At 41.3% G+C, this 15,542-nt stretch overlaps 1 protein-coding gene across 2 annotated transcripts in view; it reads right to left on the bottom strand.

The window, feature by feature from the left end:
- ago4 (argonaute RISC component 4) overlaps positions 1 to 15,542 on the bottom strand; it is a 111,262-nt gene that overhangs the window by 23,429 nt on the left and 72,291 nt on the right. For both annotated transcript variants that reach the window (XM_043717721.2, XM_043717722.2), the window contains exons 13-16: positions 14,648 to 14,807; positions 11,583 to 11,673; positions 10,870 to 11,094; positions 6,637 to 6,771 (exon numbers count right to left, since the gene is read on the bottom strand). In XM_043717721.2, the coding sequence (XP_043573656.2) occupies positions 6,637 to 6,771; positions 10,870 to 11,094; positions 11,583 to 11,673; positions 14,648 to 14,807 (611 nt within the window). The remainder of the gene's footprint in view (positions 1 to 6,636; positions 6,772 to 10,869; positions 11,095 to 11,582; positions 11,674 to 14,647; positions 14,808 to 15,542) is intronic.

Here is a 15,542-nt window from a genome sequence, read left to right as displayed (position 1 = left end):
TGGCTGTTCTTTGTTTGGCTTGCCCTATAATGGTAGTGTTGTCCCAGTCAAATTCATGTTGCTTGTCGTCTGCGTGTGTGGCTACTAGGGATAGCTGGTCATGTCGTTTCGTGGCTAGTTGGTGTTCATGGATGCGGATCGTTAGCTGTCTTCCTGTTTGTCCTATATCGTGTTTTGTGCAGTCCTTGCATGGGATTTTATACACTACATTAGTTTTGCTCATTCTGGGTATCGGGTCCTTCGTTCTGGTAAGTTGTTGTCTGAGTGTGGCTGTTGGTTTGTGTGCTGTTATAAGTCCTAGTGGTCGCAGTAGTCTGGCTGTCAGTTCAGAGATGTTCTTGATGTATGGTAGTGTGGCTAGTCCTTTGGGTTGCGGCATGTCCTCATTCCGTTGTCTTTCCCTTAGGCATCTGTTGATGAAATTGCGAGGATATCCGTTTTTGGCGAATACCTTGTATAGGTGTTCCTCTTCCTCTTTTTGCAGTTCTGGTGTGCTGCAGTGTGTTGTGGCCCTTTTGAATAGTGTCTTGATGCAACTTCGTTTGTGTGTATTGGGATGGTTGCTTTCGTAGTTCAGGACTTGGTCTGTGTGTGTGGCTTTCCTGTGTACCTTTGTGGTGAATTCTCCGTTTGGTGTTCTCTGTACCATCACGTCTAGGAATGGGAGTTGGTTGTCCTTTTCTTCCTCTCTCGTGAATCGGATTCCTCCGAGTGTGGAGTTGATGATCCGATGTGTTTTCTCTATTTCTGGGTTTTTAATGATTACAAAGGTGTCATCAACGTATCTGACCCAGAGTTTGGGTTGAATTGGTGGTAAGACTGTTTGTTCTAACCTTTGCATTACTGCTTCTGCTATGAGTCCCGAGATCGGTGAGCCAATGGGTGTTCCGTTGATTTGCTCGTATATCTGGTTGTTGAATGTGAAGTGTGTTGTGAAGCACAAGTCCAGTAGTTTAAGTATGCCGTCTTTGTTGATAGGTTCAACGTCCTGTTGTCTGTTATGTCTGTTCAGCAGGTTGGCTATTGTTTCTCTGGCTAGGGCTTTGTCAATAGAGGTGAACAGTGCCGTTACGTCGAATGAGACCATGGTTTCTTCCTTGTCTATGTGTATATTTCTGATGATGTCCAAGAATTCCTATGTTGATTGTACAGAGTGTCTGGATCCGCTGATCAGGTGTTTCAGTTTCTGCTGTGTTCTTTAGCCAGTTTGTGTGATGGTGTCCCTGGTAGTGATACTATGGGTCTGAGTGGGATGTTTGGTTTGTGCACTTTAGGTAGTCCATAGAATCTGGGGGTGTTGTTGCTTTCAGGTTTCATTCTTTCTAGGTCAAACCTGGTTATCTGTCCGTTTTTTTGTAGGTTCCTCAGGTGTATTGTTTATCGTATTGGTGAGCTGTGGGGTGGGGTCAAACTCCCTCTTTTGGTAGGTGTTGGTATCTGCAAGTAGTTGTTGTGCTTTTTGGATGTACTCTGCTTTGTCCAGGATGACCGTCATTCTGCCTTTGTCTGCTGGTAGTATGATTATGTTCTTATCGTTTCTTAGTGATTTTAGTGCTTCCCTCTCCTTGGTGTTGAGGTTATGTGTTTGTCTTTTCCTTGTTATCAGGGGTACGATACTTTGTCTCACTGTTTGTTGTGTCTCTGTTAGTCCATTGTTCCGGAGTGTGCATTCTAGTGCTGCTAGGAAGTCTGCTGTCTTGGCGTCCCTGTGGTTGTAGTTGAGTCCCTTGGCCAGTATTGTTCTTTCCGTGTCTGTGAGCTGTCTGTGGGAGAGGTTTTTAACCCAGGTGTGTGTTGTGGTGTCCTCTTTGTTGTGTGTTAGTTTGGCCATTTTTTCTTTTAGTGCCATTTTTTTGCGGTGTGTAGTCCTGTTCTGTCCTATGGTGACAGCCTGTTCTATGGTCCGGGTCCATTCCTGATTAGTGGTTTTTGAAATTAACGACTTTTGGCGCGCAATTTTTTGTCTGTATATGTGAAGTCTGTTGTGAGCGTCTGTAATCATTACCTCGATCATCCTGAGTCCGTTCTGTCTGGCTGTCTCTCTGGCTTTGACTGGCGGTCTGAATCTGACACTTGATGGAAGGATTCGATTCTTTCGGCATTCATGCAGGAACCGGAGTTGTTCGTATGTGGCGCTTAGGCGGTTAGCACAGGATTCCCATTTCCTGGCTTGCCTTAGTGTCTCTCGCCCGTAGGTGTTCAAAGTTTGTGAGAAGATTTGTAGCTCGGGTGCTCGTTGCTGTGGTTCTGTTCGCCGACTAGCCACACTACCATACATCATGAACATCTCTGAACTGACAGCCAGACTACTGCGACCACTAGGACTTATAACAGCACACAAACCAACAGCCACACTCAGACAACAACTCACCAGAACGAAGGACCCGATACCCAGCATGAGCAAAACTAATGTAGTGTACAAAATACCATGCAAGGACTGCACAAAACACTATATAGGACAAACAGGAAGACAGCTAACGATCCGCATCCATGAACACCAACTAGCCACGAAACGACATGACCAGCTATCCCTCGTAGCCACACACACACAGACGACAAGCAACATGAATTCGACTGGGACAACACTACCATTATAGGGCAAGCCAAACAAAAAACAGCCAGGGAATTCCTAGAAGCATGGCACTCATCCACAAACTCCAACAAACACATCGACCTGGACCCAATATACCGGCCACTATAGCGGACAGCTGAAACTGACAACCGGAAGCGGCAGGGACAGGCCATTATAAATGCCGGAGGAAACACCACAGAAGCGCTTCACAGGAGGCTCCCAAGCACTGAGGATGTCACCTAGACAGGGGACGAAACGTTTGCAACAAAAACGTCCACACAGCGAACAGAACCACAGCAACGAGCACCCGAGTACAAATCTTCTCACAAACTTTGAACCAGATTATAGTCCAATAGGTTTAATTGGAAGCACACTAGCTTTCGGAGCGATGCTCCTTCATCAGGTGATTGTGGAGGGCTCGATCATAACACAGAATTTATAGCAAAAATTTGCAGTGTGATGTAACTGAAATTATACATTGAAAAACTGATTGTCTGTTAAGCCTTTCATCTGTTAGAATACAGTGATACTTTCACTTCTTAGATTAGAATCAATCTAAACATCAGGTCATAGACAGAGAACACAGGGGGCTAACATCTTCAACATATTGTCTAGCTATCACCATTGTTTACAGCTAACCCGAGAATGAAACTTTTTTAAAAAAAAGGGTTTTGTGATTTACACATGAAAGAAGTGAAACTATCAATGTATTCTAACAGATGAAAGGCTTAACAGAATCAATGTATAATTTCAGTTACATCACACTGCAAATTTTTGCTATAAATTCTGTGGTATGATCGAGCCCTCCACAATCACCTGATGAAGGAGCATCGCTCCGAAAGCTAGTGTGCTTCCAATTAAACCTGTTGGACTATAACCTGGTATTGTGTGATTTTTAACTTTGTACACCCCAGTCCAACACTGGCATCTCCAAATCCTACTCCAGATGTGGTCTCACCAGCTCCTTATACAGTAACAGTAAAACGCCCCTAAGTCTGGTGCTCCAAAACCCTTGAAATATAGACCAACACTCAATCAGCCTTCTCATTATCTGCTACACTTAATGCTAGGGCCTTCTGTGTTTCTACCCCAAAGACCCCTTGTGTTTCAGCTCTCTGCAATTTTTCTCTAAATAATATTCTGTTCTCATTTTCCTTCCATACTTTACAACTTCACAGTTTCCCAACTTATACTTCATTGGCCAATGTTTTTCCCACTTATTAGTACCTTTCTGTAAACTACTTGCATTTCTCTCACAAACTGCCTTTCCACCTATTTTTGTGTTACCTGCAAATATGACTATGGTACATTCACTGCCTTCCTCCAAGTCATAAACATATATTATAAACAGTTGTACTCCCAGCACCGATACCCATAAAATTCCACTGGTCATGGACTGCCAACCTGAAAAAGAATCCCTTATCCCCCCACCTAGATTCCTCCCACAAGCCAATTCTCTATTCATGCCAAGATACTAAAGCAGTGGGCTCTTTCTGATGATTTCATTTTTCAAGGTACCTTGTCAAATACTTTCTCCAAGTCCAAGTACAACACGTCTATTCATTTCCCTCTATCCATTCTTGTTGAGACTTCCTCAAAAAAACTCTAATAAATTAGCCAGACACTATTTTCCTACCATATACAGTAAAATCTCTTGCCTCAATAGAAGTGCAGCATCAGCACGGAAATCTAATTTTTTTTGCAAACATTATTGGTTGCTTTTCAGAGCAAACATATCCAAAAGGATAAATGTTTACATAGCACCTTGAACAAAGAGCCCTCTCAAGGATCATAAAAAGGGGTATGGAGAAAATAAATGTAAATTTAAAAGAGGTAACAATATTAGAAGGGGGCCCTCAAATATGTTTGGTCAAATATAGATTTAAATGCATACAAAAGGAGAGATGAAGAGGTCAAAAATCTATTTTGGATCTAAGACAGAGACAAATCTATAACTTAAGGAGAGAGATTTGGTAGAGATTTCAGTACACTAGCTACCAAAGGCTAACTAGCTACAAAGGCCAATGATAAAGGCCAACTGAATGTCAGAAGAAAAAAGGACAAAGCTGTGAGTTGGTGATAAGAGACCACAAAGTTAGATGGACAGGGTAGGTGGTGCAAAAACAGGACAGATTGGATTGCTATTTCAAGGAGGCATTAATAAACGCCTTGTCGGACCTGTGAGAGAATACAAAGGGGAGGAAGGATAGCTGAAATGGAATACAAGACAAAAATCATATAATTAGTATTTTAGATCAAGCCACAACATTGTCTGGCTGCTGGTCCAAATCATGTATAGATTCATAGCAACTTTCAGTATGAGAAGTTGTCATTATACTGGTACATACTCCACAAAACATTTTAGTTAACATAGAAGAATACAGCGCAGTACAGGCCCTTTGGCCCTTGATGTTGCGCCGATCCAAGCCCACCTAACTTACACTAGCCCACTATCCTCCATATGCCTATCCAATGCCCGTTTAAATGCCCATAAAGAGGGAGAGTCCACCACTGCTACTGGCAGGGCATTCCATGAACTCACGACTCGCTGAGTAAAGAACCTACCCCTAACATCTGTCCTATACCTACCACCCCTTAATTTAAAGCTATGCCCCCTCGTAATAGCTGACTCCATACGTGGAAAAAGGTTCTCACGGTCAACTCTAACTAAACCCCTAATCATCTTGTACACCTCTATCAAGTCACCCCTAAACCTTCTTTTCTCCAATGAAAACAACCCCAAGTGCCTCAGCATTTCCTCATACAATCTTCCTACCATACCAGGCAACATCCTGGTAAACCTCCTCTGCACCCGTTCCAGTGCCTCGACATCCTTCCTATAGTATGGCGACCAAAACTGCACACAATACTCCAGATGTGGCCGCAACAGAGTCTTATACAACTGCAACATGACCTCAGGACTCCGGAACTCAATTCCTCTACCAATAAAAGCCAGTACGCCATATGCCTTCTTCACCACACTATTTACCTGGGTGGCAACTTTCAAAGATCTGTGTACATGGACACCAAGATCCCTCTGCTCATCCACACTACCAAGTATCTGACCATTAGCCCAGTACCCCATCTTTTTGTTACTCTTGCTCAACATTTCAACCTTCTGCATGTAATCCTTTAAATTCTTCATCAAGTACCTTGCTTTAAAAATTTATTGAAGCAGCTTTCACCACTTTTTCTTTAGGTAGAACATTCAAAAACACAGCAAAACAAAATTCTTATCCCCTTCTAGATCTCTCACCACTAATTTTAAATCTGTGAAACAGCTTTGCTATGTTTTCTTCATAGGAGACAGGCATGGAACTATATACCAACAGGACTAACGTGCATTTGTAAAGACCCATATCAGTGTCCGGTACTCCTATTCACTTACAATCGTATCTCACATTTAAAATTAACTACACAGTCAGCCAGCCAGCTATCTCAACAGCTTTCAAAAATCACTCATTAATTGTACCTATGATGGTACAAGGAATAGTTTCGATTATATTTGTACTGCTTTTATTTATATGTAGTCTTTATAAATGGGTAAACTACAACATAACTATTTAATGAAGCGTCGTGACATTGTTATTGCCACCTACAAGGTGCTGTGTGGAGGGAGGTTTGTAATAGGATAGTGGATAGTGACAGATCTCAGCCAAAATCAATGCATTAACAGTTTAAAAGCATTGAACTGCTCGTAAAATGCAATACTGTACCATATGTACACAGTGATAATTCTGCAAACAAATGGTTAAAAACTACAATGGCAATTATATAGACAATCCTGAAGGAAATCAAAATGAGTTATTTTTGTGTTCCTGCTTCACAATTTTTGCTCCTTCTATCCTGAAAGCAGTTGTTTACACAAACATATCAAAGACTAATGGTGTCTTGTCTCGTTAGTTGCTCTTCCCTCATGAAGATTAGAAGGGTTGTGGGACAGTAATCGGGAGGGATCATGCTGGACACTCCTGCATTATATAGTTTATTTCCATAACAGAGAACGCATTTACCGAGAGTGATTGTTTTACAACAGCAGCATGTGTGCACATGAGGACACCTACCCGTTCACTTCTGTCAGCACAAAACAGTCGTGTATGATGTCGTTTCTGAACGACAAGGTACGTTATGCCAGGTCTGTAGTCCTCTTCCAGGCTAATGCAGGCTTTCCGAATGGCAATAAGCTCAGGCCAGGCAACCTATATGCAGGTTTGAACAGAAAATGAATTAATGTCGTAAGGACTTTTCTCATTCAATTGAATGTTATTTCCTTATAGTTAATTTTCAGCACATTGCTTATTCCACCAAACCTTGTCCAATAAAAAAAGGCTGTAGAACATGTTTAAGAGTAGGCCTCTCTAAGGTGACCATTCTTTTCCCAGGCTGAGCAAACTTCAAGCATTCAATACCACTGTGACTGTGCACAGAGATAAAAATTATGACTGCTAATACTTTTTGGTAGAAAGTTGACATGATTCAGTGTCTCAACAGTAGTGAAACCAAGGTCAGGAATTAGTATTACTGGAAATGACAACCAAACTTATGTATTTGTATGAAGCAACTGTCATGAGGCAGCTGAGCTACTTGAAAAACCCTGGGTTAAGATTCATCCCCAACTGTAACCAAAACTAGGCTTGCAAAGTTGGATTATAATAAAGTTCATGTACAATGCAATATTTTAGAAATCTGACATTAATGATTGGAAACAATGCATGTACAGAATTTAAATATATAACACAACAGCCAGTTTGTGGGTCTATTACAAAAGAGAACACAGATCTAAAAATACTTTGTTCAAATCATTGCAGGTTCAGATGACTGTCTCCAATAGCTAATGATCAGTAACCAGAGGAATGAAGTGGTTGGCATAAGTACTAGTAGAGGTGACACCAGGGCTCTTATATACCATGGTAATGTCCCTTCAACTGGGTTAAAAGGACTGGGTTCAAATCCAACCTACTCCAGACATGTCATAATATATCTGAAGGGTTGTTAAAAATATCTGCCAAGGGTTGCATGACAATATTTGAACATTTAGGATTTGGGAATGCATTACCTGAAGGCACCCTTCAACTGGGAACTATATAGATATCTGTAGAGAAAATATTGTATGTTGGAGACATAGGGACTTGTGCAAGTTACAATGAAATCACATTTGGATAACCTGAAATTCTGGTTATGTTGAAGTTATCAGCCATTCCCATCAGCTGTCAATCAAATCCAATGGGATAACACCCAAGATAAACTGAAATTTTAGACTGCTGACTTTGACTAATTCAAAGTCGTGTAAAATATAAAAAGAAGTGGCTCAGTGGTTAGCACTGCTGCCGCACAGTGCCAGGGGATTCGGGTTCAATTCTTCCCTTGGTCTCTGTGGAGTTTGCATGTTCTGTGTGGGTTTCCTCTCTCAGTCCAAAGATGTGCACATCAGGTGCATTGGCCATGCTAAATTACCCAGATGTTCAGGGATAAGCAAGCTCCCTGGATTAGTAGGGTTATAAGGATGGGGCAAGTCTGTGTGCAATGCTCTTTGAAGGGTCAGTGTGGGTTGAATGGCCTGCTTCCACACTGTGGGGATTCTATTTAATATTGCATGCAATTCTGGTCTTCTTCCTGTCGGAAGGATGTTGTGAAACTTGTAAGTCTTTTCTGAACCCTTCAAGGATGTTGCCAGGGTTGGAGAATTTGAGCTGTAGGGAGAGGCTGAAAAGGCTGGAGCTTTTTCCCCCTGGAACGTCGGATGCTGATGGCTGACTTTACAGAGGTTTACAAAATCATGAGGGGCATGGATAGGATAAATAAACAAAGTCTTTTCCCTGGGATGGGGGGGGGGGTCCAGAACTAGAGGGCATAGTTTTAGGGTGAGAGGGGAAAAAGATACAAAAACGGACCTAAGGGGCAACTTTGCCACACAGAGGGTAGTGCATGCATGAAACGAGCTACCAGAAGTAGTGGTGAAGGCTGGTACAATTACAACAGTAATTTGGCATCTGGATGGGTATATGAATAGGAAGGTTTTAGATGGATATGGGCCAAGTGCTGGCAAATAGGACAAGATTAGGTTGCAACATCTGGTCAGCGTGAACAAGTTGGACCAAAGGGTCTGTTTCCATGCTGTACATCTCTATGACTCACTAATGAATCAGAGTAGAGCTAGGCCATCCAACTGTGCAAAATCATGGAACCAATTCATTGTCTGACAACAAAATATCAATGTGAAAGGCAATTCAAATCCTATGGCTAAAATAGTCAGAAAATTAGAAGTGCTTTTGACCAGAGACAAATTGAAGTCAATACAGCAGGTGGACAACTGTGGTGCTGAGCAAGCATGTCTTCTCTCTCATTAGGAAGAGGGTGAAAACCACTACCTATCTCAATGTCGAAGCAGTTCATCTCTTGGCTCTTGGGTAGGTGGAGCTTCCCAGTTTTAGGCCAATTCTACAGCAAAGAGGTGGCACCCTGGCAAAGAGGCTGGATTACAAAGGTGCTCACCAGCACCAATGAATGGCAAATTCAAGACAAGGTATGGCATTATCATCCACTTAGTAAGCCATGAGGGTACAGCAGTTATGGAAACAATGCTGATGACACCAAAATTGGAGGTGTAGTGGACAGCAAAGATGGTTACCTCGGATTACAATGGGATCTTGATCAGATGGGCCAATGGACTGAAGTGGCAGATGGAGTTTAATTTGGATAAATGAGAGACGCTGCATTTTGGGAAAGCAAATTTTAGCAGGACTTATACACTTAAGGGGAAGGTCCTAGGGAGTATTGCTGAACAAAAAGTCCTTGGAGTGCAGGTTCATAGCTCCTTGAAAGTGGAGTCGCAGGTAGATAGGATAGCGAAGATGGTGTTTGGTATGCTTTCCTTTATTGGTCAGAGTATTGAGTACAGGAGTTGGGAGGTCATGTACAGGGCATTGGTTAGGCCACTGTTAGAATATTGCATGCAATTCCGGTCTCCTTCCTATTCGGAAGGATGTTGTGAAAGTTGAAAGGGTTCAGTAAAGATTTACAAGGATGTTGCCAGGGTTGGAGGATTTGAACTATAGGGAGAGGCTGAATAGGCTAGGGCTGTTTTCCCTGGAGCGTCACAGGCTGAGGGGTGACCGTATAGGAGGTTTATAACATCATGAGGGGCATGGATAGGATAAATCGACAAAGTCTTTTCCCTGGGGTGGGGGAGTGCAGAACTAGAGGGCATAGGTTTAGGGTGAGAGGGGAAAGATATAAAAGAGACTTAAAGGGCAACTTTTTCACGCAGACGGTAGTACATGTATGGAATGAGTTGCCAGAGGAAGTGGTGGAGGCTAGTACAATTGCAACATTTAAAAGGCATCTGGATGGATGTTTGAATAGGAAGGGTTTGGAGGGATATGGGCCAGGTGCTGGCAGGTGGGACTAGATTGGGTTGGGACATGTGGTTGGCATGGACAAGTTGGACCGAAGGGAGTGTTTCCTTGCTTTATATCTACTGACGATTAACTGCAAAACAATCTCACCCATGTCCTGAACCAGTATGCATGATGTAACGTTTTTGACAAAGATGAAAACAGACTTTTTGACACATTTTAGAATATAGTGCTTAGATTTTTAAGATTAAATGTGTAATGGTAGAAAGTGAAAGTAATCTACGTCAAAATGGATGACACAGTAAACTAGTCTCTTCTTGCAATAGAGTTCAAGAAATCACAGTACTTTGCAAATGCCAAGAAACATCCTGTGCAATGAGACTAATACAATCTCCTGCATGACCTCTAGCATTTTTGAGGTGTGAATCAGGAAAGTGGGCAATGTGCATTAATAGAAAAGGAAGATCATCATTAACATAGATAACTGTCCTGTTCAACCAAGATAGCTTGATGCTGTTGAGTCCAGCAGTCATTCTTGCCTCCCATCATGGCCAAATTACTGCCAATGCATCTAGGGAGATTAGGAACCTGAAAACATCAGTGATAACAGCTCACCAGCCAGATAATGGAGGCCATCAATAAGCAGCATGAATACAAACCAACTATTCTAGAGGCCAGTTTCAAGAAGTTTTTATTATGGAATGTCACAAAGCTGGTCCCTTTTTTTGAAATGCTGCTCCTCTTCAAGGATAATTTTTGGTTTTTCCAGAATGGTCGTAAAACCATTAAAATCTAGAGAGCAGATTCCCCTGACATGACTCATGAATTCACTGCAAATTGCTCTTTCAAAGAACCACATGACTTAAATGAGCTAACATACCTTCTTATGCATTATACTACTACATGATTCCATGATTTATTAAGTATCTCACCAACACATACCTGTTTCATTTGTCCTTCAGAAACTCCACCCCTGTAGTAGATAATGCGTGTTGGCTTGAAGCGGGTTGATTTGTAAAATTGAATTAGGAGCTCACGCACCATGTTGGATAAATCCTGAATCACCTCTTGACTGAACAGCAGGTCCTGAGAAGTTTCTTGTCTTGATGTCTGCACACGTACTGTTGCACAGTATCGGCTGGGATGCCCATCCATACTACCAACTACCTGGAAAGCAAACAAAATCTTAAATATTTAATTGCAGTTTGTTGTAGGTTAAACCAGTACCACAGCATCACAAACAACTGTGGAGGGAGGGACTTTCTTGAAATATACATTTCGATAGAAGATATATAGTTGAATACATGACAAAAACACTACCTTCCATTAACCTAATTAGAAAAGCTACCCAAGAACAGCAAGTTATTTCCCTCTTGCATATTCTTGAGCCACAAGACATACTTTTTCCTGTTAACACACTGTACCTGATATTAACGTGAGCAGTGACCCACTATCAGTATCTTTGCTGCATGTTTTCAGCCAAATATTGCTCTGGCTAATTTTTGTCTTCAACAGAGGGTATTATATTCCAATTGAGGGCTTCAACTACTGCTCAGCAAACTTCTGTATTTGGCACATTTACTTCCTGAACCTATGTTTAATCAATTTTTCAACATTGTCACGAATTGTTTTCTAATATAGCATTCAAAACTTACTGCAGCAATGGAGGGTTTCTTGCCGTCTCCAGCTGGAGGGTGTGTGACATCAGCTCCCAAGAAGATGACAGGCTGCTGGAACACAGATGGCCTAAATATAATACAAATGTTCACATTTTTAAAAATGCAATAGTGGGCTTCAACTGTGTAATACTTAACTGATTAATAAAGGTAAAAAAATTATGGCTTAGGCGAATCCTTAAGATAATATATAATAAATATATTAAGGGAGTCAAAGATTTCAAGCACAAAGAGGCCCTTTGGACCCATCATGTCCACATGAATACATGAAAAGGCCTCACAGCGCCTCAGGTGACTGACTGTGTGGAGTTTGCACGTTCTCCCCGTGTCTGCATGGGTTTCCTCCGGGTGCTGCGGTTTCCTCCCACAGTCCAAAGATGTGCTGATCAGGTAAATTGGCCAAGGTAAATTGCCCGTAGTGTTAGGTAAGGGGTAAATGTAGGGGCATGGGTGGGTTGCGCTTCGGCGGGTTGGTGTGGACGTGTTGGGCCGAAGGGCCTGCTTCCATGCTGTAATGTAATCTAATCTAATTGGTCACCATGCAGCTATGTACTCTTGTTCCATTTGCCAGCACTTGAACCATAGCTTTTTACACTTTGGCTTTCAAATGTTCACCTAGTTATTATTACACAAATGTTGCAAAAGGTCTCCAGCTCTATCATCCATTCAAGCAGTGAGTTCCAGATAGCCACCATCTTCTGGATTACAAAAATTTCCTGCTGTACTGTGGTCAGAGAGTATTTGAATATTAATGTCAAGACCCTGGCAGTCTCCTCTCACAGCAGCCTGGGATATATCTGGGCCAGTATTTTTAATCAAATTTTATGCTCCCTCCCTTTCGAATGTAATTTGTTCAAATAAATCACAGACCTCCTCTCTGATTTCTATACTTAGATCATCCTTCTCTACAGTGAATAGAGATGCAATGAACTCTTAAAACCTCACCTATGTCTTCTGGTCCACACAGTTTGTCACTTGGGTCCCAGATAGGCCCTACTTTTTCCTGATCATGCATGTGTCCTATCCTAAGTAGTCATTAACTTTCAAGCATTTGCTGTGACCAAGTTGCAATAATGATGCACATAGATCACATGATGTCAGTAGGCAGGAAAATGACCTTACAAATAACATCAAATGCTGAAGCCATAAACTATGTTTGCTTTAGTTTTAAATGTTGTCATTATTATTGCAGCTTTAATAAGAAACGGTTGGTATTAGGTGTTGCATCCCATCACCCAATCATGGGAGCCAATGAAAGGAATAAAAAGTTAAGAAAATCAGAATAATCTACAGTATTATCTAGCCTGATTTGAGAGAAAATTACAACCTTACATCAACAACTGTTTAAACACGAGCATGTAGATAATAGATGGACAAACAATAGATGTCATCTGTATTCCCAAAGAAACTCAGCTCTGTTTGAATATTTATTATATGTTATCTACATCAGATGTGTTGCATCACGTCAGATGGACGTGCATGCTAGATTTGGAAAATGCTTCCTCTTTCTGCTTGGCTACCAAGAAAACTTGGCAGATACTTGGAATTTAATGACTTTGTAATATACTAATGAACTTATTACTTCCACTTCAATTCCAATACCCTAATCTAGCTATTCCAGCACCACAACAATGCCAGTACCATCTCAAAGTGGAACCTTGCTCAGATACATTATACCCACAAAAAACAAGACAAATCCACTCTGGCCAATCACCACCACTACCCCACTCTCAACCATCAGCATGGTGACGAAAGGTGTGTCAAGTGCCATCAAGTGGCACTTACACGCTCACCAACGTTCAGTTTGGGTTTCATCAGAAAAACTTGCTCATTCTCATTAAAACCTTGATCCAAAACACAGGTAGGAACAGAATTCTAGAAGCAAGGTGAGTAATTGCTCAATCAGGGTGCATTTAACAAACTGTGAAAATCTTATGCTCGAAATGTTGACTCTCCTGCTCCTCGGATGCTGCCTGACCGGCTGTGCTTCTCCAGCGCCACACTTTTTGACACTAATCTTCAGCATCTGCAGTTCTCACTTTCTCCTCCCTGTGACATCAAGACCGCCAAGTAAAGTAGAATCAGAGAACATCTATGCCAGTTGGAGTCATACCTACCACAAAGCATGATGATTTTGGTTGCTAGAAGGCCAAACTTCAACCCAGGACATCACTGCAGGAGTTCCTCAAGACAGTATTCTTGGATTAACAATCTCCAGTTGCTAGTTTAGTGACTTCCCTAATATCACCAACTTCAGAACCCATGAAGTCACATGGCATCAGGTCAAACATGAGTAAGGAAACCTTATGCCAAGTACCACCTAGCATCAAATCAACATAGCTGATGAATCAACACTTCATGCTGAACACCAAGTGGAAACAGGAGAGAGAGGAGAGTGTTAGTGGTTTTCAAATGCCCACTAAAATTGGCTTGGTGATATCACTAAGTGGGGAGTCTGCAGAAGGTGGATGGAAACCAAAAGGGAAAGACATGCTTGGCTTCATTCTCACCAATATAACTGTTGCAGCTGCATCTAACTGCAACAACTGCCAAAGGCTCCTTTTGACAATACCTTCCAAACAATGACCTCCACCACATAAATGAACAAGGAAAAGGAATGTTGGACATTACCAATAAAAGTCAGACAACATCTAGATCTGAAACTATAATCATCATTCCTTCACTCTAACTGGGTCAAGATCTTAAAATCTCTAACAGCACCATGGGCATACTTGCATCATGTCGACTGTCGTGGTTCAAAAAGAGAGTTCACTAGCACCTTCCCATGGGAGAGTAGGGATAGGCAATAAATGCTCGTCTTGCCAGTGATGTCAACATCTCATGAAATAATTTGCCAATATGCTTCATGCAACAGCTATCAAACATCTCAAAATGTGGAATCTTCCAGTTATCTCAACAAATACAATGAATAATTTGTTGCGTCGCTTTTGATACAGACTCTATGTAGTACTGGCAAGTTGGCCTTCAAAAGTTAGTGCATTAAAGCAATGGAAGCTGGGCAAATGCAAAATGAATATATTTACCGTTGATGAGGTACAAGGACGTTATTGATTCCACCAAGTTTTGCATTGATCTTTAAACAGAGATTTGATAAAGTCTGTGGGGATGTTTTGACCACATTCTTCACCTGAACACATTGTGTTGCCATTCCCAATAGTGTGTCACCTACACGTTTCACTTCAGCTAGAAGAGAAAATGCAAGTTTGAAAAACTGTCATTTCCAAAGAACAGAGAATTTATTATGGGTTCCCAAACAGGAAAAGAATGCCTACATTCTGCTCCTGATATTAACATTTCTTTAATTTAAAGTCAAAGACATCATCCAAATAAATTTGTTGTCCATCCTGTGAACAGTTCTTCAGAACAAATCTAATTTTTCCTTGGGATTACTGCATTAGTATATTTGATATCACAAACCAAGTAGAAGATTTATATCATTTCATTTCACCAAACCTTTTGTTATTTATAGAATCATAGAGTCATACAGCACAGAAACAGACCTTCGGTTCAACTACGCAATGCCGACCATAATCCTAAACTGAACTAGTCCCATCTGGAACGCTTGGCCCAAATCCCTCAGACATTTCTTATTCACGTACTTATCTGAATGTTTTAAAATGTTCTAACTATACCCACATTCACCAGTTCCCTTGGTAGTTCATTCCACACATTAACTTCTTTAAAAATAAAAAGTCCCTAATGTTTTTTTTAAAAACCTTTCTCCTCTCACCTTAAAAATACACCCCCTAGTCTTGAAATGTCACACCTTTGGAAAAGGATATCTACCATTCACGTTATCTATACCCCTCATTATTTTATAAGCCTCTAAGATCACCTCTCAACCTCCTATGCTCCAGTGAGAAAGGTTCCAGCCGATCTTTATAACTTAACCCTTCCATTCCCGGTAACATCCTGGTA

The sequence above is a fragment of the Chiloscyllium plagiosum genome, unplaced genomic scaffold (assembly GCF_037043375.1).
Source record: "Chiloscyllium plagiosum isolate Xiang-an unplaced genomic scaffold, Cpla_swu_hap1 HiC_scaffold_30, whole genome shotgun sequence".
Classification (NCBI taxonomy): domain Eukaryota; kingdom Metazoa; phylum Chordata; class Chondrichthyes; order Orectolobiformes; family Hemiscylliidae; genus Chiloscyllium; species Chiloscyllium plagiosum.
The sequence above is the reverse complement of the archived record's forward strand: the minus strand, read 5'-3'. Positions and strand labels throughout refer to the sequence as shown.